At 37.4% G+C, this 23,741-nt stretch overlaps 1 protein-coding gene across 1 annotated transcript in view; it reads right to left on the bottom strand.

Moving 5' to 3' along the window:
- ABI3BP (ABI family member 3 binding protein) overlaps positions 1 to 23,741 on the bottom strand; it is a 258,261-nt gene that overhangs the window by 138,212 nt on the left and 96,308 nt on the right. Inside the window, exons 5-6 of the mRNA XM_079921882.1 lie at positions 9,653 to 9,834; positions 9,044 to 9,099 (exon numbers count right to left, since the gene is read on the bottom strand). Of these exons, the coding sequence (XP_079778008.1) occupies positions 9,044 to 9,099; positions 9,653 to 9,834 (238 nt within the window). The remainder of the gene's footprint in view (positions 1 to 9,043; positions 9,100 to 9,652; positions 9,835 to 23,741) is intronic.

The following is a 23,741-nucleotide window of genomic DNA, read 5'->3' as shown; positions in this document are numbered from 1 at the left end:
GCCTGTACTTTTAACTATTCTGTACATATTCATGCCCAGAGGACCTCAAAATTGGAAGGGCAGGTCCCAGAGGACTGTGCATTCTCCCTTCTTCCAAGTTGCCTCAGACGCCCCACAGGAAGTTTTGATGCCATAGAGTGGCTTGACCTAGGGGCACATTTAGTGTTAACTTTACAGTGGAGTCATCACTGGAGATTGTGAGCCAGGGATAAGACGGCCATGGGAGAGACACAGAACAGGATAAGAGAAGGGCAGCAAATATACAGAGAATTAGATTGAGGTAAAGGCGTAAGCATGACATGCATTTTTTGATGCTTGATTTAGCCTGTATGCATGGTATAGATACTCCATGTACTAGATCTGCTGACAATCCAGGATATGCTGAATGAGGTACTTAACCACATAGGTGTTTACAGTTGTGAACAGAAGAGACTTGCTAACACGTTCCCATTCTAATAAACGATATGACCATAATAAAGAAGTGCCACAATACCACATTTACTGTTGGCTATTTTTCTTCTTGTAGTAAAGTCCTTATGTTTAAAACACACAAAAAAATAAAAGTTTACTTTTATCAGATTATTTTTAAAAAGTATCTATACTTCTTGTGTTGTATATTGGCCCAGCGCTATAGACTGAAAGCTTGTATCCCCCCAAAATTCACGTGTTGAAACTTAATCCCCAATGTGATGGTATTTGGAGGTGGGGCCTTTGGGAAGTAAATAACTCATGAGGGTTCCACCCTCTTGAATGGGATTAGTGCTCTTATGCCAGAGAACTCCCTCCACCCTTCCACCATGTGAGATGGTTGTCTGTGAGCCAGAAGTGAGTTCTCCCCAAGACATCAAATCTTCCAGTGCCTTGATCTTGGACTTCACAGGCTCCAAAACTGTGAGAAATAATTGACCGTTTAAGCCACCCAGTCTGTGGTATTTTTGTTATAACAGCCCTGATGGACTAAAACACCCAGTGATTTCCTACTTAGCAGTCTAGCCTAAGGAAGTGATCAAAGATACAGGCATCATTTACGTGTAAGGGTGTTTATTACCACAATGTGAAACAACCTCATCATTCCAAAGCAGAGGTTTTGTTAAATAAATTATGGTTCAAATTTCTGACATCTATTTACTAAAGTGGGAAATATGTACAGTATAAATACAAAGGACACAAATTTATATTCATAGTATAACATAACTGTATAACAAATATGTATAGACAAAAGACCAGAAGGAGATAGCTCTTTTTTTTTAACAGTAGTTATTTCTTATAATCTCATATTTTATTTTGTGTACCTTTCTATATTTTCCAAGTTCCTTACAAGGGTGAATTACATTTATAACTAGGAAAAGCTATTTTAACCAGCAGTCTTTTTAGCTACTATATATGCTTCTGTACTGCATAGCTCATACACTCTTGGTCAATAGAGGAATGATGTAAATATAATTTATACACAACTTTTCCCAGGCAAGGGGAGGGGAATAGCAGGAATGCAAGTATAACCATCAGTAGAAAAAAAAAAAAAGTCAGCTTTGAGGTCACACTGGCAGAAGACCTCTGGATTTACCATAAGAAAATTAAATAAGTGTACCTGCTCACAGGACCCTTCCCCAGAGAGGGACAGGCAGGCCTACAGCCCTGCACTGGTGTGTTCACCTTACGTCCACCTGTGCTGCTTCAGCGAAAGGGTTGCCACACGTGGCCTCTATCATTCCTGAGCATTTAACCCCTGCTGCGGCAACCTCCGGTTCCACAGGGGATGCTGGCCCGCGGAGCCGCAGTGTCCTTCCCGGTGCTAATAATCACGTTCGACAGAACTGTGTCTACCATTCCAAAGACTGTTGAATGGCTGGTCCTCTGTTTGCCCAGTGAGTCCTGCCATGTAGTGTATACTTGGCAGAGCGTGAAGTTTTTCAGAGACACATCACGTTATAGCAGAAACGCCTATGGGTTGATGTGCTGATTGCTTTTGAACGGCATTATTGCAATTCTTATTTCCTTCCCTGTGGATGATTTGTTTTAAACAAGTTTTTGACAAAAACAAGTGGAAAATATTCCACTCTTGGCATGAATGGAACACAGTGTCTGTTCGAGTTCTTATATGGGTACAGACCAGTGTTCTGTTAAGACGATGACATGACTATATGCGCAGCGTGTGCTGCCAAAAAACAAGGAAACCATTTAGCTGCAGAATCAAGTTCTTTCTAGACCTATAATTATTCTCTTGCCCAATCTACAATCCAAAGATGCGCCAAGACTAATGAGCAAGAACTAGCTCCCTCTCTGTAAGTAGGGTTTTTTTTTTAGTTGAAATATAGTTGATTTATGTTGTGTTAGTTTTAGGTATACAGCAAAGTGATTCAGATTATATATATATAAGAATGTATACATATATGTGCATATATACATGTGTATATATATATATATTCTTTTTCAGATTCTTTTCCCTTATAGGTTATTACATAACATTGAGTATAGTTCCCTGTGCTCTACAGGTCCTTGTTGGTTATCTATTTTATACATAGTAATATGTACATGTTAATTCCAACCTCCTAATTTATCTCTCCCCTTCCCTTTCCCCTTTGGTAACCATAAATTTATGTTCTATGTCTGTGGGTCTATTTCTGTTTTGTATAGAAGTTCATTTGCATCATTTTTTTTTAGATTCCACACATAAATGATATCATATGATAGTTGTCTTTGTCTGGCTCACTTCACTTAGTATGATAATCTCTAGGTCAAGGGCATCAGGAAAATCCTTCTGCCCAAAGTGTTTAATGCTGAAGGCTCTAAAATTCCCAGTAAGAAATCCACACTATGAATTCTTTCCCTGTGTCTTTTTATAAAAATGTAGGGAAACATCTGTAACCTGGAGTTACTGAGAAATAAAATATTATGATAATTTCCAAGTTAACAGTATGTAACCAATTACAGCTCAATTTCAATTGAACTGTTTCATGTATGATGTTGTTTATAAAGTTACCAGTAACCTTTCCTTACACTCACAGGTTTGCTGTTGTGAGCATCTATCAATGTGTATAGAAGTCTCAGTGTAGCTGGTGTCGGGTGTCGGGGTGGGAAGCGAGGTAGTGAAAGTCCCGCATCCCACAAGATGCTGCGACAGTTTTGCTGGGGTGGTCTCAGCACAGTACTACTGCTCCCCACGGACACCACCCTGGTACCAGTTTTCTTTCTTAGGCCATTTCCTCCCTGGTTCTCTTTTCTCTGCTGCTTGCTGACCCCATTCCTGCAGCAAACCACCATCACCACTTCCTTCCTCAGCTCTCATCCCACCCTTCAGCAATTATTTTTTAAATGTTTATTGTATTCAAGAAGTGAGCATATTTCCCTCCTACCGTTTAAGGGATTAATTATTTTTTTCAGTTTTGAGGAATTCTATTCCTTAAGAACCCAGGTTGTGCTATATCCTGAGCAGGGTGACTGGCTAAGGGAAATCATTTTTACCATTTTTCTGGGGACACTGTGGCTGAGTAACCAGTTGGTCAGATTCAATGGGGAGAGGATGCTGAAGCGGTAAAAGGCAATGCCCCTGAGGGCCAGTCCAGCTTGCTTTCCAGTTCTGGTTAGGGAAAACCTACACTCATCTAGAAATAACCACAGCAGCAGTAGCCACATGAAAGACTTTGGATTCACCCTGCATTACACTACCTTCCTCCCGATATTATATTTTGAAAATTAGCTTTAGTAAAAGTAGTGGTAACATCAGGGTGCTGTTCTTTGCAAGGTACTCTTTACAGGTTTGTCCATTTGATATTTTTGTGGCGGCAGCATATCCATTGTAGATTTAACTTTATTCTTAGGCCCTGAGATAAAGAGGAACTGTCCATTTGGGGAGTGGCTAAGGGTTGCTCAAAATCAAATTTCAGCTCTTTAGACTCAAGAGCTAAACAACATGAGAAAAACTTGGGCATGTTACATTCTGGTTTTAATTCATTTTTTGGATGTCCTGATGAAAGTTATGAAATATACTGATTCAATCTAACATCTGACTAAAAGTGAATCTAACATCCTTCTTGCAAAAGTCTCCATATTTCCAGTCAGCTAGGGAGGAATCAGACATACACCTTTGGTGATATCAGTGGTCTAGACGTAAAATTTTCAAGTTTCTGCTTAGGACGATGATTGCTAAGAATGGAAGGACACCTGATGTACTCACTGCATACAATCTTAGGGTGCGGGTGGGGACCACACTGTATTTTTCCCTATTCACTCATCTGCTAACTGTTACACTTTAAAAATTGGTACCACTTCTCTTTCTGCCAATGACTGAAATGGCTTTTTAAAAAGGTGGGTGGATCTCTGATGGAAAAAAAATGGAAGGGTGAAAACAGATGTCATATTTTAGGGGAACACTTATTCTAAGGAGATTTGGATTAATTAAATAATTAAACTTATATTTTAAAATATCTGTTAATAAATGCTACATACTTCAAAAATTTATTGTTTGGTTAGTGAACTAGTTAGATAACTAAGTGTTTTTAAAATATAGAGAGAATGTATTAAAGTTAGGTCCTTTTAGACATCATTCCTTTATTTTTTTATATAATAAAACCTAATGGGGCTTCCCTGGTGGCACAGTGGTTGAGAGTCTGCCTGCCAATGCAGGGGACACAGGTTCGAGCCCTGGTCTGGGAAGATCCCACGTGCCATGGAGCAACTAGGCCCGTGAGCCACAACAACTGAGCCTGCGCGTCTGGAGCCTGTGCTCCGCAACAAGAGAGGCTGCGACAGTGAGAGGCCCGTGCACCGCGATGAAGAGTGGCCCATGCTCGCCGCAACTAGAGAAAGCCCTCGCACAGAAACGAAGACCCAACACAGCCAAAAATAAATAAATAAATTTAAAAAAAACCAAAAAACAGTTTACACTTTAAAAAAAAAAAACAAACCTAATGAACTTATTTACAAAACAGAAAGACTTACAGATATTGAAAACAAACTTATGGTTACCAAAGGGGAAATGTGATGGGGAGGAATAAATCAGGAGCTTGGGATGAACATACACACACTACTATATATAAGATAGATAACCAATAAGGACCTACTGTATAGCACAGGGAACTCTACTCAATATTCTGTGATAACCTACATGAGAAAAGAATCTGAAAAAGAATGAATATATGTATATGTATAACTGAATCACTTTGCTGTACACCTGAAACTAACACAACATTGTAAATCAACTATAATCCAATAAAATTTTTTAGAAGAATCTAACAGTAAACACTAGGTTTCACCTTGATAAAAAGAGTGTTCTTGCTTCTCAACGTGAAGAAAATAGCAAAATTATCATCTGTTTTTTCTTCTGCAGTTACATGGATCTCAAGTGATACAACTTATATGGGAAGAATCAGCGTTATTGTTTATGCATACATCTTTTCTCTGATTTTTCTAGAGGTGTAGGCAGGGATGATATTGAAAGTATTTAACAAGCAGTAGAAGGAAGGCACTAACCTATCAGAAGAGACCCCTGCTAAGTGTCCTCTGGCACAAGTGTACTGGGGCTTGCCTGCAGAACACATGCTTAGATACATGAATTACAATATATAATGTAACAAGATGCTTAAGATGGGGCTGTATTTAACATTCAAATTTTTAATCTAAATATTATTTATCTGTTAAAAATGGATCGCCTCACGTTCAAATTGTTTTTCACATTTCCAATCTCTTTTCAGAAGGTGTGAAGGAGTTTCTGCTGCATTTAAGTTTTAGGTATAAGCATGCATATATGAATAAAAACATTTTTCAATGTATCTTTTACTTAAAACTCTGGAATTAATTTAATATCTCTTGAAATACTGCCTTCTAAGATCAGTCTCAGAGAAGAGATGGGTAAACATTGGATTGATATCGACTTAAAATATTAAAATATACCTCTGAAGTATCAAATCAACTTTCAGAATCAATTCTAAATGATTATATAAGATGGTCAAAGTCTATCCCAGCTGGTTCCTTTTCAACTTTCCCATGTTCCAGAGCTACCCAAATGCACAGAAGGCAGTTTGGGAAACATTTTTTCTGCTATCTAGAAGGTAACAATGAAGAAAGGCTCACAGAGAAGCCTTAAAATATCTTTTCAGTTAATTCGACTTTTCCTTTGGAAATACCCAAGAGTTTCAGAGCACAGCTCGTTAGAGCTGGCTGGAGTTTGGGGTAATCTGCCTCACAGCTTGAAGTGATAAAATATCTGGCTCTGTGTCATAGGTGCAGGAAGTTTCTAACTGGACCTTCTTGCCATGGCTATTTATGATGTGGAAAATAAATTAAATTTTTTGGAAATAAACTGTCAATCATCTTTCCCAATCTTGCTGAGTAACTCACCCTAAATGAAATATTCTGCCAAAAGAAATACAAATTATTGAGATGTGATTGCTGAGAAGAAGGAATGAAAGAAACGACATCGAGTCACATGTAAGATAAAGCAGGACAGCCAAGAGGATGGAGATAAGATGTGCTTCCTAGGAAACCACTCAACACAACAGCGAGGATTGTTCTAGAAGAGCATGGAAGAGCAACTCTATTCCCTGTGATTGGATTTAAGAGAGACAAAGACAAAGGGACCTTAGGGAACGGCAGAATTCAATACTTGGTGCTAAGCCAATTGGTTAATTATTTGGGAAAATATATAACCTCATCAATATAGGAACTTACTACATATAATATAGCAAAATAAAATCCACATAGGTTAGAGTTTAATTACTACAAAATCAAACCACTTATAAGACAAGAAAAAGAGAGAAATATTTATCTGATCTCTGGATAGGGAAGGGCTTTCTAAAATATAAGGCAATTGGAGATATGACAATGGAAAAGACAAATAAGTTGATTAAGCAAATTAAGACTTGCCTATTTCACAAATTCCCATAAAGAAAATTGATAACGAATGTGCAAATAATGTTTCTAGATGATATCTCAAAGAGTCTTTGCTCTTTAAAGTCTTTAAACTATTCAATAAAAAAAACCATGAGATGCCCAATAAACAAAGAACTGAAACTAAAGGTCATTAAATGGAAAATACAAGTGGCTAATAAATAAGTGAAGAAAGTGCTGCTTTATCAGCAATCAGAAATAGAAATTTAAAAACCATTTTATACTATTATACTAGCCAAAATTTTAGGGATGGAAATACATAATGTTGCAAATCAGGGTACTACAGAAAGATAACTCTGATCCATTGCCAATAAGATTGTAAATTGGTAAAACCTTTCTGGAAAGAAAGTTGACCAAACATATTAGAAAGTTTGAAAAAATGTTAAAACTCTAAACTGTTAATTCCTCTTCTAAGCATCTACTTTAAGGAAACAATCAGAAATGTGAACAAAGATTTATGATCATAAATGTTCACCATAATATGACTTATAATTAAACTGTTAGAAATAACTTAAATGCCTACAAATTGGAAACAGATTGAGTAGCTGATAGTGTACTTAGATTATGTAATACGCAGCAATTGAAACTATGTATATGAAAAGTACTTAATGACATGAACCATGCTAGGTCATATTTTGGCTAAGTGAAAAGAATGAGATATAAAATTGCACATATAGCATGATTTTAATTTTATAATGAAAACATGCTTGAAAAAAAATACAATGTTCTAAAGTTTTAACAGTAGACCATAAATGGTTTTCTACTGGTCTTTATTTGGCAGTGTTATAGGTAATTTTGTTAATTTTTCTTTTCTCATTTTTATACATTATAAATCTTTAAATATCAGATAATTAGAAAAATAGTCAAAACCAAACAGAGAAAGAGAGAGAGAGAGAAGAGATGGAGGCAAGAGAGAAAGAAAATAAATGAATCAATCAATCCAGGCCTCAGAATTTACCTACAATCTCCTTTCTTATATTTTGATTTTAAATATACCAAAATACTTTCCTGGGCAGTCACAATAATTTAATAATCATGACAATAATTTTCCAATATACACACTTTTCTGCCAGTTCAAACCAAAGAAACATTTCCTTTATCAGCAGTAATTCTCAGTTCTATTTTATCCAAACCCATTTTCTGTCAATGAAAAGAATCTTGCATATTTTTATTCACTGAGGTATGTACTACCATTTTCCCCCCACTGGGCTACATGAACAGTGGGTTATTCTGTGGACTATTCAATAGACATAAAAAACCATCTATCCACATACATCATGCACACATTGAAAAGAACAAATTTGCAACCCTGAATAGAGTCTTTGCATGTTCACTTGACTGTAGAATATTTCCCTGGCTGGATACTCCCAATACATAGACCAAAGCCAGCATCAAATTCCCCTCTTCTCACAAAGTGCCTTCTCTACCTGCTCTATGACGTAATGTTCTTTACTTTATAATTAGGCATGTGATTTCAATGGCAAGTGTCTTTGTGATGGTTCTAACAATGGCTTACATTTATAACAGGTAGTATGGAACTGATATAATGCTTCCTGAGAACAGATTTTGAAAAGTGGAGGGAAAGAGGAGAACAAGGGACTGAGCTCCTAAGGTGAGAGAGAAAAGAGTTCTAGACGGGGAAAATGCTGGGCCCATAAAATATACAAACATTTACTGCACTGAATAGAAGCTGGGCATGTTACAAAACCAAACCAGTTGCTTCATCATTTTGAAAAGGGTTGGCTCTTTTAAGTAGGAAATGATAGAAAATAGAGGAAAGATTTGAACAATCGCAGGGTTAAGTAGTGCATGTACTTATTCACTCTTGAAACATGTTATAGTAAAAAACAACCCACAGGACAGAAGATAATGAGAATAATCTCAAAATACCTGGAATACTGAAATACTAGATAACTATACAGAATATCAGAATTTTAGAGCTTTAAACAAATTAGAGATAATCTGGTTTCATGCTTCCACCTCCATTTTCTGAGAAAGAAACTAATTCCTAAAACATTATGTACTTGACCCAAAACCCTATAGCTAGGCAGTTAATCCAGCTTCAGTACCTCATAATAGGACTACTCCCTTATTTAAATGAAAGTATAATGCAGACACATTTTTAAAAGAACATTCTTGAAAATAAGCTGGTACATACCACTGTGTGGACTTGGTCATAGGTACTTTGGATTTTCCCATTTACTTTGTTTTTACCTGACAAAAACAAGAGGAAAATGACATTCTTTTCATTCTTCTTTTCCCTAAATCAATTCTTACTAGTCATTATGAAGACAACTACAAGTTCTGCTCTAACTTGGGCATATTATTTTATTTGCTCTCATTTCAAACACTGATTCCAATGATGTTCGAAACAAGGGATGATAGGAAGCAAGCCCAGCCCCATAAAGTCTGCACGTTCAATTCCACTGACCCAGCTTTTTAACTTAGCATTTGTACATGTTATCGATTTTTGGCTCAGTTAGTGTTCATAGGTCAGAGATTGATTTAAAATATGACAATGGCCAAATAAATTGTTATCAACGATTGCTACTGTCAAATATTAGTTTACCATTTTTTTAAAAAAACACTCACTATAAAAAAGATTCTGAAATATCAATGCTCAAATTCTGTTTACTTTTGTATTTTCATAAATATGGATAATGAGAATTAACTCATTTCCTATTATACAACTAATAAAATAATTTAAAATTTGATAATTAGGAAAAAATATTACAGAAAGCTCACTTAAATAGTTCTAGGTACTTACTTCCAACAATAGTCTTGTGATTAAAAATCTTACTCCAAATTCCACCTTCTACATTGTCTTTCACTCCGAATTCATAAACTGTGTCAGGCTTTAGATTTTCCACAATTGTTTCAGTGGCCGGACAGAGCTGAAAAATCCATTTCTTTTCCTTATCCTTTTCTCTATAGCGAATTGTATAAAATCTGTTGAATAACCAAAATATGCTATAAAACCACAGGGAGATTCAGAATGTACTTCCAGTTTCTTAATACACCATAGACTCCCACCTACTCTCAAGATTTCACATTGGCTTCTGTTTAGATTTTTTTTAATTTTCAGAGAACATAAAAACAGTTTCTCCGTGCGTGCTTAAGTTTTTAATTTCTAATTGCAAGTTAGGGGACTAGGTAACAGCACAGTCATGGTCTAACAGAATTCCAGATCTCTCAATTCTATTATCTGATACTTTCCAAATTGAAAGTTGGAAAACACTAGACATTCATTTTTTTCTAATTATGCATAGAGAAGAACATAGGCATATTTTTATAAATATTTAATATTATAATTTCATAACTGTATGGGTTTAAGCCCATGGAAGGTACATTAGAGGTAATATCGTTTAACACCATAGAAGGCACATTAGAGGTAATACCGTTCAATTTTGTAAGAGAGGAACCTGATGCACTCTAATGCATCCAGGACTTTATTTCAAGGGTGAAATTTTCTTACTATTAAAAAAAGCATCAACACCAATAGTCAGGCTGAGAGTACAATGAGAAAAATCGAACAATGCAAATTCAAGATCACTGTTACATATTTGCTTAGGGCTTCATAATATTCAGACATATATATCACAAGGTACTAATAATCCTCACTATTTTTTTTTTGCACATGGTAGGTTTTATATATATTATCTCATGGTAGGTTTATATATATTATCTTTAACACATGGTAGGTTTTATATATATTATCTCATTTAATTGTCACAAAAACATCTTAAGTGGTAGAAATCATTAATCCTACTTTACAAATGTGAAAACCATGTTTCAGAAAGATCTCTTAACTCGCCCAATGTCATCCAGCTAGTGATTTTTACTAGTGGCAGAACCAGAAAAGCAGGAAAAACTCCTCTGGCTCTGCTCTAAACAGTCTCACAAAGTGGGGAAGCAGGTCAGGAAAGGAAATTGCATTGCTACTGGATACAGCAATGAGAATGAATGAACTAGGGCTACGTGTATCAATACGGCTAAATTTTACAAACAAAATATTGAATGAAAATAGCAAAATGATGCATGTAGTTTCACACCATTTGCGCAAAGATTAAAACACTCACACAAAATATGTTACCGTATATCATTCCTGGCAGTGTAAAGGGACAAGAAATACTGGAAGGATACAACATTTATGGTAGTGCTTTGGCTCCCAGTGAGCAAGTAGGGAAATACATGAGACTAGAGATGGGGCCAACTGATAAACTTTATTTGCTTTTTATTCTTAAATAAACATTTTAAGTAAATAGAATAAAATAAAATAATAATTGTCATGTACTAACAATGGAAACATACATGCTTGTTATACTATTTTAGACTCTTTTTTTACATTCTAAATTTTCTCTCAAAACTTTAGTACCTCTCCCCCACTCCTCACCCTAAGATTCAGGTCAATTGCTTTTATTTAGAGCCCTAAAATCCCTCATTTACTCATGCTAAAAATGTTTATCGTGTCCTCTTTAAGTGCCAGGCACAAGCTCTTGATACAAAAAAAAACCACCCAGAATCTTTGGAAACAAGGGCCAGGACTGGCTACACAATTTGTGGAGTTCACAGCAAAATGAAAACATGGAGCCCCTTATTCAAAAATGATTAAGACTTTTAAGACGCTGACAACAGAGCATTAAACCAAGCATGGGCCCTTCTAAGTGGGGAACCTGTGTGACCGTACTGGTTGCACGCCCATGAAGTCAGCAAGGGGGTTATAGTTTCTTAAGTACAGAAAAGGGATGTATTCATACATTCAGCCTACTTTCTTACTAGTCACAAATTACTGAAATGTTCGAAATCATTCATTAGCTTGCGTCTTCCTCGTAAAAGCAGCTCTCTGGGCTCCATACTCCATTCCAAAGTCACGAAAAACAGAACGAGTGAAGGAGGCTGTTCCAGCCAGAACACTAACTGCTACTGGGAACAAATGTTACAGAATACGAATGCTCTGTGTCCCGTGAGTTGAACCATCAACAGTAGTTTATGAAACACATTTGTTGACAAGTACGTCGAACAGAATTTCTGTCGTTTTTCCCGTGCCCTGGCTATTACAGGACTTCAGGGAAGTGCAGAGAAACTAAAATCAGACCAGATGGGCCTCCAGAGTTATGTGTCTCTAGTTTGGATACATTTCTGAAGTCCTGAACTGCTTGAATGATCTGGTAGGGGTGTGGGGCAATGCTAACAGAACTACCAGAGGCCAGATTCCAGGATTCCCAGGAAGTTTGATTTTATATCCTCTTCCTAGGAATGAGACAGACATGTTCTAAGACTTTGTTGAAAAAAATCTAGCCTGTAAATTTTTTTCTATTTTGATCACAAAGCTTTCTAACTAACCTCTCTTGTACCAACTTGGTCAGGAAAAATAAAAGTACAGGCAGCTAGGCCTTCTCCTCGGCTTCAGTTAGGTTACCCTCACCAACATTGGCTTAATTGATACTTGTATAATATAGGCAAGTTCTAAATTTTTAAAAGAGACAGTAAACAAGGCTACTTAGCTATAAAGTGGTGAAGTCTATTTTCTTGATTTTAAAGCAAAATATAGGCCTTATGATGATAATACTGTACAACCTAGCACAGAGTATGTACTCCATATATGTTGTGGAACAAATAGAATGGATACTTAGGTGCTCATAGGGTCATTCTAAAATTATAGTTGCTCTAAATGGCCAATGACTCGATCACCAAAATATTCTGATTTAAGCCATTAGGTCTACAATTATATTTTGCAATATGTTGTTGCATAAGAGTTCATTTACCAAACCTCAGCATTCTTATAGAATCAATGCAAATGGAAGGAGAGTTCAATAAATGTCTACATGGTACATTTGCAGAGGGCTTAGGATTTTTAAATGTATTTCCATGTATCCACACAATAAATTCTGAAATGAGCACAGCAAGAATTATTATAGAAGAGAGAGGCCAAGAAGTGCCTAAAGCCTGAGAATCAGTGACAGAACCAGGCAAATGGCTGTTTTCTGACTCATAAGCTAATACCTTCTGTGTTGCATTGGACTATCTACTGCAGGGCTCAGCAAAAGGAGATGCAAAAACAAGGTAAAATGACCCAGAATGGAAGAGAAGTAAAAGGAATCAGAAGTTCTTTTAGCATTACTTAAGGCTTTCACATAATCACAGACTTCCCAATATTGTCTGAGGACATCCAGGATCAAATGTTGATTGCACTTTTTTTCTGTGGTTAATTAAATTTGGACACAAATGCATAGAGAGGCAACAAGTCTACTAAAGACGGAGGTAACAGCCAGTGAATGTCATCAGAGCAGACCTCTGCAAAGCCTGACTAGCAATTTGGATTTTAGAAACAAGGATATCTGACATCCTAATTAAGTGGTAAGCAACTGTTGAGGGCAGTGTTTGGTTCAACTGGTGATATTCTGTGCTTGGGTCTCCCCAAGAGTCTCAAAACTGACAATAATCGTTATTATAAGTTAAAAAATACCATAGCTGCTCCAAATGTAATGGAGAAGGCAGATAGTGGCTTGGCGTGGATATCTGCCAGCTGCAAACTAGTAGCATGCCCTCAGGAGGGTCTCTTTGCCCACTTATATATCAAATTTCTACTTTGAAAAAGAGGGGTTGGATTAGACAATCTTTGAATCCTTTCTGTTTCTAAAATTTTATTCTAGCTACAAATTAGACATTCTATTCTAATAAAATACAGAGGCATAACACAGGCTAGAAACCCTAGAGGCAGAAATCCCATAAATAAAATTTATGATGTAAATGGCATTGAATTCTGCCAAGTGGAGAAATTGAATAGTGTCAATAAATTTAGTCCTTTCACAAACTAGCCTGGACTGATGCACATGGTTGGCCAGCTGTGGGACTTTCTATACTTTTTTCAGCAATTCTTTTATTTCTATGTGATTAATTACTATATTTCCTAGAACATCTATTCCACACCTCACACATTTTTTTTGCTCTCTTCACATCAAAGGACACTTCCTGACGCCCCCCGTTGTCAACATCCTTGCTTCTTGCCTTGCTGAGACTGTGACTGCTGATATAAAATCTGCCCTCACTCCCTTCCTCTCAAAGTCTCTCTCTCCCCCTTCACTCTCTCCTTGCCCCTCTCCAATTCCAGGGTTCTCCCTTCTTCTAAAAAATAAGTGTCTTGGTAATTTTATTCCATTTTCTTATTCCACCTACTCTGCATCCTTTCTCTTTATTCTTCAAGGACCTTTCTCTGAGTCAAAAAGTTGTTGAACTATTTCCCACTGTATCAAAGCAAAACTAAAACTAATACTTCTTATTCCTGCCATTACTTTTTAACACAAGATTTCTCAAAATTAATCTACTTTCTTCTGTTTTCTTACCACTCATAATGCCTAAATCTCTTTGCAGTCTGATGTCTGACCTGTTAGTACAGTAAAACATCATGGTCAAATCCAATGATTTAATCATCTGTGAACTTCATAACTACTTTAAAATCTACTCATCTTTTCCAAATCTGTTCCTATTCCTGTTGTCTTCACATTCCTTCTCCCTGTGTCCAATCAGTTTTCAAGTCCAGTTATATTTCCCTGAGTGATACCTCTTGCACTTGTCTTGCCTCTACTACTAAGTAACACTTAACGGCCCAGTTTGGGTTCTTATTATCTCTGGACTCTTAGAATAATTTTCAAGCTGGTAAACCATTTCCAAAATCTTTTTATCACTCACTGCTGGCCTGTTTAAGCTCAAGAGAAAGAAGTTTCTAGTGATTTTAGCGGTATCTAAAATGGAACAGCATGCCTGAAGTGGCAATTATCACATAAAATAATATCAAAACTAACAAGACTAGCAGCAAACTCAGTATCATTTCTTTTTTTTCTTTTAAACATCTTTATGGGAGTATAACTGCTTTACAATACTACATTACTTTCTGCTGTATAACAAATTAAATCAGCTATACGTATACATATATCCCCACATCCCTTCCCGCTTGCGTCTCCCTCCCAACCTCCCTATCCCACCCCTCTATGTGGTCACAAAACACCGAGCTGATCTCCCTGTGCTATGCGGCTACTTCCCACTAGCTATCAATTTTACATTTGGTAGTGTATATATGTCCATGCCACTCTCTTACTTCGTCCCAGCTTACCCTTCCCCCTCCCTGTGTCCTCAAATCCATTCGCTACATCTGCATCTTTATTCCTGTCCTGCCCCTAGGTTCTTCAGAACCACTTTTTTTTTTTAGATTCCATATATATGGTTTAGGATACAGTATTTGTTTTTCTCTGACTTACTTCACTCTGTATGACAGTCTCTAGGTCCATCCACCTCACTACAAATAACTCAGTTTCGTTCCTTTTTATGGCTGAGTAATATTCCATTGTATATATGTGCCACATCTTCTTTATCCATTCATCTGCTGATGGATGCTTAGATTGCTTCCATGTCCTGGCTATTGTAAATAGAGCTGCAATGAACATTGTGGTACATGACTCTTTTTGAATTATGCTTTTCTCAGGGTTAACATCACTCTTTTTGAATTACGGTTTTCTCAGGGTATGTGTCCAGTAGTGGGACTGCTGGGTCGTATGGTAGCTCTATTTTTAGATTTTTAAGGAACCTCCATACTGTTCTCCATGGTGGCTGTATCAATTTACATCCCCACCAACAGTGCAAGAGGGTTCCCTTTTCTCCACACGCTCTCCAGCTTTTATTGTTTGTAGACTTTTTGATGATGTCCATTCTGACTGCTGTGAGGTGATACCTCATTGTAGTTTTGATTTTCATTTCACTAACGACTAGTGATGTTGAGCAACCTTTCATGTGTTTATTGGCAATCTGTATATCTTCTTTGGAGGACTGTCTATATAGGTCTTCTGCCCATTTTTTGATTGGGGTTTTATTTTTGATATTGAGCTGCATGAGCTGCTTGTATAATTTGGAGGTTAATCCCTTGTCAGTTCCTTAATTTGCAAATATTTTCTCCCATTTTGACGGTTGTCTTTTCGTCTCGTTTATGGTTTCCTTTGCTGTGCAAAAGCTTTTAAGTTTCATTAGGTCCCAGTTGTTTATTTTTGTTTTTATTTCCCTATCTCTAGGAGGTGGGTCAAAAAGGATCTTGCTGTGATTTATGTCATAGAGTGTTCTGCCTATGTTTTCCTCTAAGAGTTTTATAGTGTCTGGCCTTCCATTTAGGTCTTCAATCCATTTTGATTTTATTTTTGTGTATGGTGTTAGGGAGTGTTCTAACTTCATTCTTTTACATGTAACTGTCCAGTTTTCCCACACCACTTACTGAAGAGGCTGTCTTTTCTCCATTGTATATTCTTGCCTCCTTTATAAAAGATAAGGTGACTGTATGTGTGTGGGTTTATCTCTGGGCTTTCTATCCTGTTCCACTGATCTATATTTCTGTTTTTGTGCTAGTTCCATCCTGTCTTGATTACTGTAGCTTTATAGTATCATCTGAAGTCTGGGAGCCTGATTTCTCCAGCTCCGTTTTTCTTTCTCGAGATTGCTTTGGCTATTCGGGGTCTTTTGTGTTTCCATATGAAATGTGCAATTTTTTGTTCTAGTTCTGTGAAAAATGCCATTGATAGTTTGATAGGGATTGCATTGAATCTGTAGATTGCTTTGGGTAGTAGAGTCATTTTCACAATGCTGATTCTTCCAATCCAAGAACATGGTATATCTCTCCATCTGTTTGTATCATTTTTAATTTCTTTCATCAGTGTTTTATAGTTTCCTGCATACAGGTCTTTTGTCTCCTTGGTAGGTTTATTCCTAGGTAATTTATTCTTTTTGTTGCAATGGTAAATGGGAGTGTTTCCTTAATTTCTCTTCCAGATTTTTCATCATTACTGTATAGGAATGCAAGAGATTTCTGTGCATTAATTTTGTATCCTGCTACTCTACCAAATTCATTTTCTGGTAGCATCTTTAGGACTCTCTATAGTATCATGTCATCTGCAAACAGTGACAGTTTTACCTCTTCTTTCTGATTTGGATTCCTTTTGTTTCTTTTTCTTCTCTGATTGCTGAGGGTAAAACTTCCAAAACTATGTTGAATAATAGTGGTGAGAGTAGGCAACCTTGTCTTGCTCCTGATCTGAGTGGAAATGATTTCAGCTTTTTACCACTGAGAACGATGTTGGCTATGGGTTTGTCATATATGCCCTTTATTATGTTGAGAGTTCCCTCTAAGCCCACTTTCTGAAGGGTTTTTATCATAAATCCGTGCTGAATTTTGTCAAAAGCTTTTTCTGCATCTATTGAGATGATCATATGGTTTTTATTCTTCAATTTGTTAATACGGTGTATCACATTGATTGATTTGCGTATATTGAAGAATCCTTGCATTCCTGGGATAAACTCCACTTGATCATGGTGTATGATCTTTTTAATGGCCGTTGAATTCTGTTTGCTAATATTTTGTTGAGGATTTTTGCATCCATGTTCATCAGTGATATTAGCCTGTAGTTTTCTTTCTTTCTGACATCATTGTCTGGTTTTGGTGTCAGGTTGATGGTGGTCTTGTACAATGGGTTTGGACATATTCCTCCCTCTGCTGTATTTTGGGAGAATTTGAGAAAGAAAGCTGTTACCTCTTCTCTAAATGTTTGATAGAATTTGCCTGTGAAGCCATTTGGTCTGGGGCTTTGTTGGAAGATTTTGAATCACAATTTCAATCTCAGGGCTTGTGATTGGTCTGTTTACACTTTCTATTTCTTCCTGGTTAAGTCTTGGAAGGTTGTGCTTTTTAAGAATTTGTCCATTTCTTCCAGGTTGTCCATTTTATTAGCATATAGTTGCTTGTAGCGATCTCTCATGATCCTTTGTATTTCTGCAGTGTCACTTGTTAATTCTCCTTTTTCATTTCTAATTCTGTTGAGTCTTCTCCCTTTTTTCTTGATGAATCTGGCTAATGGTTTATCAATTTTGTTTATCTTCTCAAAGAACCAGCTTTTAGTTTTACTGATCTTTGCTATCGTTTCCTTCATTTCTTTTTCATTTATTTCTGATCTGATTTTTATGATTTCTTTCCTTCTGCTAACTTTGGGTATTTTTGTTCTTCTTTCTCTAGTTGCTTTAGGTGTAAAGTAAGGTTGTTTATTTGAGATGTTTCTTGTTTCTTGAGGTAGGGTTGCATTGCTATAAACTTCCCTCTTAGAACTGCTTTTGCTGCATCCCATACGTTTTGGGTAGTTGTGTTTTCATTGTCATTTGTTTCTAGATATTTTTGATTTCCTCTTTGATTTCTTCAGTGATCTCTTGCTTATTAAGTAGTGTATTGTATAGCCTCCATGTGTTTGTATTTTTTAGTTTTCCTATAATTGATATCTAGTCTTATAGAGTTGTGGTCATAAAAGACACTTGATACGATTTCAATTTTCTTAAATTTACCAAGGCTTGATTTGTTACCCAAGATATGATCTATCCTGGAGAAGATTCCATGAGCACTTGAGAAGAAAGTGTATTCTGTTGTTTTTGGATGGAATGTCCTATAAATATCAATTAAGTCCATCTTGTTTAATGTGTCATTTAAAGCTTGTGTTTCCTTATTTTCATTTTGGATGATCTGTCCATTGGTGAAAGTGGGGTTTTAAAGTCCCCTACTATTATTGTGTTACTGTCGATTTCCCCTTTTATGGCTGCTAACATGTGCCTTGTGTACTGAAGTGCTCCTACACTGGGTGCATAAATATTTACAATTGTTATATCTTCTTCTTTGGCTGATCCCTTGATCATTATGTAGTGTCCTTCTTTTTCTCTTGTACTAGTTTTTATTTTACTCCATTTTGTGTGATATGAGAATTGCTACTCCCGCTTGCTTGTGATTTCCATTCGCATGGAATATCTTTTTCCATCCGCTCACTTTCAGTCTTATGTGTCCCTAGGTCTGAAGTGGGTCTCTTGTAGACAGCATATATACAGGTCTTGTTTTTTTATCCATTCAGCCAGTCTGTCATTTGGTTGGAGCATTTAATCCATTTACATTTAAGGTAATTATCAATATGTATGTTCCTATTACCATTTTCTTAATTGTTTTGGGTTTGTTATTGTGGGTCTTTTCCTTCTCTTGTGTTTCCTGCCTAGAGAAGTTCCTTTAACATTTGTTGTAAAGCTGGTTTGGTGGTGCTGAGTTCTCTTAACTTTTGCTTATCTCTAAAGGTTTTAATTTCTCCATCAAATCTGAATGAGATCCTTGCTGGGTAGAGTAATCTTGCTTGTAGGTTTTTCCCTTTCATCACTTTAAATATGTCCTGCCACACTCTTCTCCTTGCAGAGTTTCTGCTGAAAGATCAGCTGTTAACCTTATGGGGATTCCCTTGTATGTTAATTGTTGATTTTCCCTTGCTGCTTTCAATATTTTTTCTTTGTATTTAATTTTTGACAGTGTGATTAATATGTGTCTTGGCGTGTTTCTCCTTGGATTTATCCTGTATGGGACTCTCTGTGCTTCCTGGACCTGACTATTTCCTTTCCCATATTAGGGAAGTTTTCAACTATGACCTCTTCAAATATTTTCTTAGTCCCTTTCTCTTTCTCTTCTTCTTCTGGGACCCCTACAATTCGAAAGTTGGTGCATTTAATGTTGTTCCAGAGGTCTCTGAGACTGTCCTCAATTGTTTTCATTCTTTTTTCTTTATTCTTCTCTGTGATAGTTTTTTCTACCATTTTATCTTCCAGGTCACTTATCCGTTCTTCTGCCTCAGTTATTCTGCTATTGATTCCTTCTAGAGGATTTTTAATTTCATTTATTGTGTTGTTCATCATTGTTTGTTTGTTCTTTAGTTCTTCTAGGTCCTTGTTAAACGTTTCTTGGATTTTCTCCATTCTATTTCCAAGATTTTGGATCATTTTTACTATCATTACTCTGAATTCTTTTTCAGGTAGACTGCCTATTTCCTCTTCATTTGTTTGGTCTGGGGTTTTTTACCTTGCTCCTTCATCTGCTATGGTTTCTCTGTCTTCTCATTTTGCTTAACTTATTGCATTTGAGGTCTCCTTTTTGCAGGCTGTACGTTTGTAGTTCCCGTTGTTTTTGCTGTCTACCCTCCGTGGGTAAGGTTAGTTCAGTGGGTTGTGTAAGCTTCCTGGTGGAGGGGACTGGTGCCTGTGTTCTGGTGGATGAGAGCTGGATCTTGTCTTTCTGGTGGGCAGGACCATGTCCGGTGGTGTGTTTTGCAGTGTCTGTGAACTTATTATGATTTTAGGCAGCCTCTCTGCTAATGGGTGGGGTTGTGTTTCTGTCTTGCTAGTTGTTTGGCATGGCTTGTCCAGCACTGGAGCTTGCTGGTCGTTGAGTGGGGCTAGGTCTTAGCGTTGACATGGAGATCTCTGGGAGATTTCTCACTGACTGGTATTACCTGGGACCAGTAGGTCTCTGGTGGACCAATGTCCTGAACTCGGCTCTCCCATCTCAGAGGCTCAGGCCTGACACTTGGTCGGAGCACCAAGACCCTGTCAGCCACACGGCTCTATAACTCTGTCCAGTGTAGTTTTTGCTTTGATAATTCTTATCCACATGGAAAATGAAATACATCCCACAGGATTCGACTGGAGGTGTCACTCGCGCAAGTCACAAGTCTCAAGTGATGCACTTTGGCAGGAGTATCACGCAAATGATGCCGTGTTCTTCCTGTTGCATCCTATTGGGGGGTGCACAATTTCAATTTGTTGCATTCCTTGTGATGTTAACTTTGTTTACTTGATTCATTTGATGAAGATGGTCTCTGCCAGATTTCCTAGTACTCAGAATCTAAGATCCAGTTGCTAAGTGGGTTCCTTGCTTTGGGATGTTGCAGTCCCTCTCAGTGGATAAATCTGAGATGATGGTGGCTTGGACGAGGGTGGCAGAGGTGGTAAGAAGTGGGGGATTCTGGGGAATTCCCTGATGGTCCTGTGGTTAAGACTCTAAGCTTTCAGTCCCGAGGGTAGAGGTGTGATACCTGGCCAGGTAACTAGAGGCTCTTGGGAAGAACCTGCTTCTTAACTCATTAAGGTTGTTGGCAGAATCCAGTTTCTTCTGGCTATGGCTCCAAGGTCCTGTTTCCTGGCTGGCTGGGAGCTCGGAGCTGCTCTCTGTTCCTACAGGCTTCCTGGACTTCTTTTTGTGTACCCCCAAACTCCTCACGCCTCAGTATCATTTCTTGAGTATTCATTGCATGCCAGTGAACATACTCACATTTTACATGTGTCATCTCATTTAATTCTGACAACACTATGAGATATTACTGTTATTACTCCCATTTTACAGATGAGAAAATCAAGGCTTAAAGCATTTAAGTAACCTGTCCAAGGTCACTCAGCTAACAGAGCAGAAGTCTGAACTTAGGTCAGTCTGACCAGAATTTATACCCCGAGCAATCATGCTATGTACCATCCCTGGAGATACTCACTGTGACTGACGTCTGTTTGCGAGATGTTTCAGAGGAGGTTCAAGGGCTGAATGGACTAGTTAGATGATTTTTAAAGCTAGTTTTGGACATTCCACTTGCCTATTCATTCATGCATTTGTTGAGAACTACTGTTGTAAAGTGTGATGCAAGACAAGTAAGACGCTGGGCATAAATTAAAAAATGAACTCACAGAATAGGAAAAGAGGCAGGTGTACATTTGCATATGACTAAACAAGGCAGGATGAAAAGCAAAGCACCTGAGGGTGGCTGGGCATGGCACCCTGAAGCCTGAATTTGTAAAAAGGCTACCTTGTAAACCCCACCTCGGTGGTAGATTTAGAGCAGGAAATCCTACCCAGATCCAGGGAAAGCAGAGTAGGCCAGATTTAAACCCCATGTCAGGAGGATGACTCAAAGATTCCTTGAGATAGATTCTTGGAGAGAATCTATGACCTTTTTTTTTTTTTTTTTTTTTTTAACCAGCCAGTGGGAACCTGGGGAAGATTCTTCAACAGAATCAACAGGTAAATAAAGTTGAGCAGTAATGAAGGAAGTTAGATTTATCAGCAGTAGAATAATCAGAGAAAAACTGGAGGGAGGAATCTCACTTTGCTGTAGTCCAGATATGAGATAACAAAGGAGTGAACCATGGAAGGAATAGAATGAAGGGGAAAAAAGGAACAGATCAAAGTTAAATTGATGAGACTAGACTCCTTATGGGATATGGGTGACAAGGGAAGTGTAAATAAAAATCAAAACTCAATATTCAAGCTTGAGAAGAGGGAAGTTAAAGAGATGGAAAAGGAGGTTTTTTTAGTAGTATAGACAACATTGATTTAGTTTGAGTTTGAGGTGCTGAACACTGTTACCTGGTCATCCTAATGAAAATATTCTACAGACAACTAAAAATACACTCTTAGAACTTTGGAATTGGGTCAAGGTCAGAGGTTTAGCATTGGAAGTCATTTACATCCTTATACCACTCCTGCTATTGCTTGTAGAACAGCAACGTCAGAAATTCCTGGGAGGTTTTAGAAATGCACAATCTCAGGCTATTCCTAAGGACTGTGGAATCAGAACCCACATTTTAACAATATCTCCCACATGATTTGCAAGTACATCAAAGTTCAATATCTCCCACATGATTTGCAAGTATGTCAAACTTTAAGAATCACTGTTCTATATAGAGGTGATAGAGACATGGCTTATAGCTGAGATAAGGAGGATACATAGGTGGACATCCAAGGATATATCTCTATTCCACATTTGAGAGACAGGACAACAAGTAAGCAAAACATAAGAGGAAGAGGGTAAGAGGAAAATCGAAATAAAAATTTCAAAGGAAGAAAGAATTCAAGAATGGGAGGATGGCCAAAATTCCCACAAAGAGGTTTAAAAGGATAAGAACTGAGAAAACTCTACTGGATCTAGCAATTAATTGCTAGATCACCAAGAGAAGTTTCAGTGGAATGGTAAAAAGAGGACCGAAGCCAGTGAAAGAGAATAAAGACTGTGAGCGTGGTAGAGAAGTCAAGAATATGAGAGCACATTAATCTGATAAGTTTTGGAATTAAGAGAAGAGTCTGAAAAGTAGCCTAGAAGATATAACACAGTCAACAGAAGATGTTGTTTGGGAGTAGGGAAATCTTGAGCATGTTTGTAAGCAAGCGGCAGGGCACCAATATCAGTAAAGAGGCAAATGTAAAAGATCAAAGGCTTATGGAATATGGAAGCGACCAGATGATGAGCACTGTCTGAAGTCAGAAACATGTTCCTTGGTAAGAACAGAAGAGAGTTAAAACTAAATGTGGGATGAAGAAACAGTGAGCTGACGGCAAATAGCCTAAATTTTCTTCAGTATTGCAGAAACCAGGATGGATTGGGATACGAAAAGAGTCAGGGTCAGTAGCCAGGATGCTATTCCCAGGATGCAGGGTAAGGTAAGGAGTGTCTGGATTGGAATCATTGACATGGAAATGGAGAAGCAGAAGATAAAGATACTAATATGGGTACTTCTCAAAGGCAAAACCAATGTAACTCAGAGCCTCAATACCTATAGGAAATGAAGAATTTAAAGATTCATGAAGTTTCAAATTATGGAGAGTGAAAGAATTATGATACTTCAGAAAGTAATAGGGGAACTGATATTTCAAGAGAAAAGTATGAGTTCAATTTTGTTCTACGTTTGACGTAATGGTAAGGCATAAAAGTGAAAATGCTAACATTTTACTGTTTATTCATTCAGTATAAATTTACTGAAGGCCTACTATGTGCCAGATGCTGGCCCGGGGACTGAGGAAACAATGGTGGATTAAGATACCCACGGTCCCTATCCTCACAGAGCTTAAAATTTACATGGCAAGACAAATGGGTAACAAGGCATTGGGCTAAATCAAGTGAGAATTTCCAGACATCAAAAATATTCACTTCTTAACAACTTGGGATAAAGAAAAAAAAAAAAGGCAAGAGTCAGCCCGGGACCAGCCAAAAAGG

This window comes from Stenella coeruleoalba (genome assembly GCF_951394435.1).
Source record: "Stenella coeruleoalba genome assembly, chromosome: 5".
Classification (NCBI taxonomy): domain Eukaryota; kingdom Metazoa; phylum Chordata; class Mammalia; order Artiodactyla; family Delphinidae; genus Stenella; species Stenella coeruleoalba.
The sequence above is the reverse complement of the archived record's forward strand: the minus strand, read 5'-3'. Positions and strand labels throughout refer to the sequence as shown.